This window comes from Bidens hawaiensis, unplaced genomic scaffold (genome assembly GCF_021521415.1).
Source record: "Bidens hawaiensis isolate Kalapana, Puna unplaced genomic scaffold, B.hawaiensis_p1.1 tig00004192_1, whole genome shotgun sequence".
In the NCBI taxonomy this organism is placed as follows: Eukaryota; Viridiplantae; Streptophyta; class Magnoliopsida; order Asterales; family Asteraceae; genus Bidens; species Bidens hawaiensis.
In genome coordinates, this window is record NW_027491249.1 from 1033678 (window position 1) to 1039886 (window position 6209).

The 6209-nt window shown below is 41.0% G+C and overlaps 1 protein-coding gene across 1 annotated transcript; it reads left to right on the forward strand.

The window, feature by feature from the left end:
- Positions 1–772: 772 nt before the first annotated feature.
- Positions 773–5316, forward strand: LOC143625691 (uncharacterized). Its single transcript, XM_077095962.1, has 6 exons — positions 773–956; positions 1381–1387; positions 3087–3843; positions 4000–4503; positions 4556–4857; positions 4950–5316. The coding sequence occupies exons 1-6, from the start codon at positions 773–775 to the stop codon at positions 5314–5316; spliced, it is 2121 nt and encodes a 706-aa protein (XP_076952077.1).
- Positions 5317–6209: the final 893 nt, after the last annotated feature.

Sequence of the window (6209 nt, forward strand, 5' to 3'; positions counted from 1 at the left end):
ATGATCAGTCTGATAGTGCCTATTACTACTCTCGACAGAAACCTAGGCATTCAAATTATTTTGCTAATCAACGTTCAAATGTTCAAAATTATCAGAAAGATAGAGATTACAGACATTTTAACCCGACTACATCACCTTATCACACATACTTCAGTGAGGAAGATGTCTATAAGTGCAACCAAAGAAAGTGTTGCTTTGTATGTGGAAATCTGTCTCATCTTGCAAGACATTGTAAGAACTGGCATAAACAACAAAGAGATTTAAATAGTGCGTTTGGTCAGGCATTTCCAAAGGTTGATCCCAAGCCTATGAAAATGACTTACCAAACTCATTCTTCTGCTAGTGAGACCGATTCAAAACCAAAAAGGAATGAGAAACCAAAGAAACCATTTTGGCTAACCCAAAGAGAAAAGAAAAGGTTAGCTAAGGGTTCGGAAGCTGAAAAGCCCAAGAGCCCTTCAAATGTTTTCAACAAGAAACACTCTGAGGACTTTGTTGTTAAGTCCAAACAAAAAGAAGGCAATCCAGAAAATCTTTCCAAACCGAGGAAATCATAACTCAAGTTCCTTAAGAAATTGCTCTTCAGATTCTGATTCACCAAAAGATTACATTTTTAAGAATCATAAAATTAAACTTAGTGATTTTCTGTTTAATTTTCCCAAGACAAGTGTGTCTCGGGACCCCTCTACTAACTAGATGTTCATGTGTGTAGGGTTAGCCTGGAAGGCCTGTCAATAGTATTTGATACTTGGACGGTGGCTGCACCTGACATATGACAGGGGATGAGTCCTTGCTGTTTGATGTGAAACCATTCAACGGCGGACATGTCTCCTTTGCTGGTGAAGTAGGAGGAGAAATCATGAAACAAGGAAAGGTCTCAAATGGTACATTGACCTTTGAAGAAGTCAATCTAGTGGAAGAACTCAACCACAATCTGTTTAGTGTCTCCCAAATTTGTAATAAGCATTTCTCAACCCTGTTTACCGAAAATGAGTGTCTTATTCTCAAACCGGGTTTTAAAGTCATGGATGAGTGGATTTTATTGCGTACTCCGAGGCACAATGATACTTACATTCTGGACATGAGAAGTAATTATTCCATGCACACTACTTCTTGTTTGTTGTCCAAGGCCTCGGAGAACGATTCATCCTTATGGCATCGACGTTTAGGTCATGTCAACTTTAAAAACTTGAACAAGTTGGTTAAAGGTGACCATGTGAGCCGTTTGCCTGTAAAATCCTTTCATTGTGTTGAAAAATGTTTATCTTTGATATAACGTTTAATATACATTAATCCCGTGTACATTTTATTTAGTATTTTATTAATTTTGTTTGGTTTCTCATAAGATTTGTATGCTACTAACATATTTTTATATTTTAGGTTTCAGGTTTGAATTGTCGTGAAAAGAGGACGAAAAAGGAGCAAAACCAAACTGAACGGGAGAACCGAGCCATCAGTAAATGAACCGGACCAGACCAGGAGGAGAACCGGATCGGCTAGGCTGGCCAGCCCCCCCCCCCCACACCGAAGCGCTGCGCGACCGGGGTGGCCAAGCCCGCCGCGCAGCGCGGCGACTCCATGTTCCATAATGTTCGTTCGTTTAACCGTCTTACGTATTTTTGGACACCTTTTGCCTATATAAAGACCCCTAAACTCACCCTTAAGGATACCCTGAAGTTCTAGACGATTTTGGTGAGTTACAAGGAGTCCTAGATCAGTTTTCAGCAGCTTTGGAGTCGAAGAATCAGCTGGTGTTGCGCGTATTAGTTGAAGACGAAGAACACGGGTTCTATCTGTTATTTCTTTCGTGTTTGTTATTTATCGCCATGAATTGTTATTTTCTTATTTTGTTTAAACCTAAGATGCTAGGCTAAATTGCATGAACTACTTAGGTTTATGATGAACCTACTTTGATGTTTTGATTTGACTTTGGGATTGTTTATTGTTATGGTTTTTTATGGTTTAGTAAAAGATTTATTTATAATTAATTGATGCGTATGAATACTTAGGATTGTTTGATGAATTTTATTCCATAGTCTCCTTGATTATTGTTTGTCATATGACAGATTGCTATCAGATCAATTACTTTGTGTTCTTGATTATTTTATGATTGATGTCATGATAAACCTAAGTGTGTTGCTAACCTAAGATCTGTAAAGTGCTAGGTTATTGATAGATCTTTATTATTTAATCTTGCTAGATTTAGTTCTTCGTAAGGAGTCCGTCTAGGGTTGATTATTTATTATTGTCTATTAAATCAATTAAATATATTAAATTGCCTTTGATTTCCGCGCTGTAAGGTAGGATTTTGTTATAAAGGAAATAAATAATAAATAATTAGGTGACCATAAGGGAACTTGATTTTCAATACTGGTGTGAGTTAAAACTTGTTAGAAATCCATAGGTGTCTCTTGAGAAGGGTCAGGGGTCCTGTTCGGGTTTTATTTTAAGTGTCTATTTTACGATCTTAGTCCATAACTAATTACTTTCCCGGGGTAATTCATTACTAAAATTTAGGGGATTCTAGCCTAGGTAGTTTTCTCATCATCATCTTATTTTCATAACAAACTTTGCTTTCGTTCAAATTACTGGTTTTCTTAATTAGTTTTTAATTATAGTATTAAATTAGTATTTTAAATAAACCCCCCCAAACAAATATAATTAATAAGTCGTGTTTTGTAGTCAACTCTAATTAGCTAATAAACGTAATTTAGAGAGTCTCATGGGTTCAATATCCGGACTTACTTAGCTTTACTAGAGTCGACCGGTTCACTTGTCGGTTAGTAGTTTGGTCGAGTTTTAGAGAGTCTAGAGTATTACTTAGTGTTTATTTTTAGTTAAATTAGTTAATAGTTATTAAACTACTTCAAGCACATCAAGTTTTTGGCGCCATTGCCGGGGACTCTTGGTAATTGCGTTATTAGCTTTGATTGGACCTACTTGCTACATATGTGCTACTTGTTTTGCTTTATGTTTTGTTTGAGTCGTAGGAGTCTAATTAAGTCTAGTTTTTTTTTAATTATTAGTTTGTTTTTTTTATTTTCGTCTTATTAGAAACTACTTACTCGGTCTTTTACGTTTTGTAGGTATATGTCACATCTTCGTTCACAAGGACCGCCGTTGAATTGTTTTGGACCTACTCCGTTGAAGTCCAAGGCAAGTTCATCAGAAAAGCAACCGATCACCATAGATACTTCACGAAAATCATCACCCGCCAATTCACCACCACCAAGTCCTAGACCTGGTCCAATGGCCGAGAATAACCGCACCATGTACCAGCAAGGTTTCGAAGGGTTCCATGGAGATCACTCACCCATTGTCGCCCCCGAGATTGATAACCCTAACTCATGGCAGATTCCATCCTACGTCATGACCAACATCACCCAACACCACCAGTTTCATGGTCGTGAAGATGAAGATGCACCGGCACACATTAACCGTCTGACTCGTGTGTTCAAAACGTTCAATTTGCAAGGTGCTAATGAGGATGTGATCTTCCTTCACTTGATCCTGTTTACACTTTCGGGCCGTGCCGCCACTTGGATTGACTCGCAACTCACTGGAGCATTCACTACTTGGGAGGCACTTCGAAATGCATTCATTAAGAAGTACTTTCCACCTGCTAAGGCCTCTCGCCTCTTTGATCAGATCCACTCCTTTCACATGGAGCCGGATGAGGCATATTACCAAGCTTGGGAGCGCTTTCAGAATCTGCTTTTTTATTGTTCACAACATGGTCTCATACCTTGGGCCCTTGTTGAGAAGTTTTACAATGGGCTTACATATGAGGCTCAAGCGAGGTTTGACACAGCTGCTAGGGGTAATTTGATGGAAAAGAAGAATGTGACCGAGTGTAACGAGATGTTTGAAAGTTTTGCCCAATCCGAGTACGCGAAGAAGCCACGAGGCGGGAATTCCAATCCCGCCACTAGTACATCCTCATCTGCTCGAGGTGTACACCAGGTTAATCTGGGTACTTGTATGGCTACTGCTTTGTAGAATCTCACCCAAGAGATAAAAGAGTTAAAGGCTAAGGTGGATAAGTGTGAGATGTGTAGGGGTGGTCATGGTACATTGGAGTGTCCATTAATGAATAATCAAGATGTCGATTTTGTGGTTGGTCAGAATAGGTTCCGTAATGCTTACAACAACAACAATCAAAACTGGAACAGCTACAAGAATCAGAACCGGAATCAGGGGCAAGGTAACTCGAATTGGCGTCCGGCCGGTGGGCCACCTGGCTTCCAAGCTCCTTATAAACAAAATCAGGGACAACATAACAATGAAGGTTCCAATGGTCAAAGTTCGAATAATGTGTTGGATCTGAGTAAGAAGTTAGACGAGATGATGCAGCAAATCGTTACTAGAGATCAAGCCACTCAAAAGACCCTTGCCGAGCATGATCTTATTTTCAAGAATCAACAATTAGCTATGCTTAACTTGCAACGGACCATCGGTGATATTGCCCGACAATTGAAGGAAAGACCCTGGGACAGTTTTCAGGTTCTACTCAACAGAATCTGGCCGCTCAAATAAAGGCAATTACTACTCGTAGCGGCAGGGTTTTGGTCCCGAGGTGCGAAGGAATGAGGTTGAAGTGGAAGATGAGGAGGTGATGGATGAAGGGATCGAGATGGAAGTACCGGGTAAAGTGCATAACACCGCACCAGTTGCACCACCAGTAGAGAAGAAGCCTATTGAAGTCCGGCCATCACCTTTGATTGATCACTCTCGTATCCCGTATCCCGCTCGTGCGAAACACCAGAAATATACGTGGGAGTATGGGCACTTTCTTGATATGTTCCGACATTTGAAGATTAATCTCCCGTTCATTGAAGCCCTCCAACACATGCCGAAGTACGCGAAGTTTCTGAAAGACCTGTTGAAAAGGAAAGATAGGTTGGGGGAGGTGTCATCGATTCCCTTTATTGGAGATTTTTCGGCAGTAGTGTTGAACCGCGTACCCGAGAAGTTATCGGATCGGGAGTGTTCACGATTCCGTGTTTGTTTGGTAGTGATGAGATGAGCCATGCATTGGCGGATTTGGGGGCGAGCATCAATTTAATGCCTTATTCTTTGTACGAGAAGTTGGAGTTGGGCGAGCTTACATCGACTCGTATGTCTTTATCGTTGGCCGATCATTCGGTTACGTATCCGAGAGGTATTATTGAGAATTTGTTGGTAAAGGTGAATAAGTTTGTGTTCCCGGTTGATTTTGTGGTGCTCAATATGGAGGCCAATGAGAAGGTTCCCATTATTTTAGGTCGTTCGTTCCTACGAACCGCAAAGGCGCTTATCGATGTGTATGATGGGTAGATCACACTTCGGGTTGGTGATAAGAATGTAACTTATGATGTCGCAAGTTCGATGAAGCATCCAAGTGATCAAGATGATTTCAGTGGTCCATGCCACTCGGTTTATTTTGTTAACTCGTTTACTGCGGGTATCGATAACTGCTTCGACTATATTTGTGGTGCGGATCTCGTGGGAAGTAATGGGTTGGTTGATTGTGATGATTTGGGTGAGGATGAGTCGCGTGAGAACGATTCGGTTTGTGATGAGTTGGCTGAGATTTCGGGTTTGCCCAAGATGATAGAGGTGAATGAGATTAGTTGCGAGAGTGAGGCGGGTTCCGTGGAGAAACCCGCTCCTTTGGAATTGAAAGTCTCCCGTTACACTTGGAGTATACGTATCTTGATGAGGGCTCGAACTTACCCGTTATTGTGTCATCCAAGCTGACGGAAGAACAAAAGACGAAGCTGATTGAAGTGTTGAAGTTACATAAGGGGGTGATTGCATGGAGATTGTCCGATATTCAAGGTATTAGTCCCGCTTATTGCACGCACCGGATTTTAATGAAGGATGAGTACAAACCGGTGGTGCAACCGCAAAGACATCTCAATCCGAATATGAAAGAGGTGGTAAAGAAGGAGGTATTAAATTTGTGGATGCCGGGATGATTTACCCGATTTCCGACTCTCCATGGGTGAGCCCGACCCAAGTTGTCCCAAAGAAAGAAGGAATAACTGTTGTGATGAATGAGAAGAATGAGCTTATCCCTTCACGTACGGTTACCGGTTGGAGAGTATGTATTGATTATCGGCGATTGAATGATGCCACCCGGAAGGACCATTTTCCGTTGCCATTTATTGATCATATATTGGAGCGTTTGGCAGGTAAGCAGTTTTATTATTTTCTTGACGGGTTTT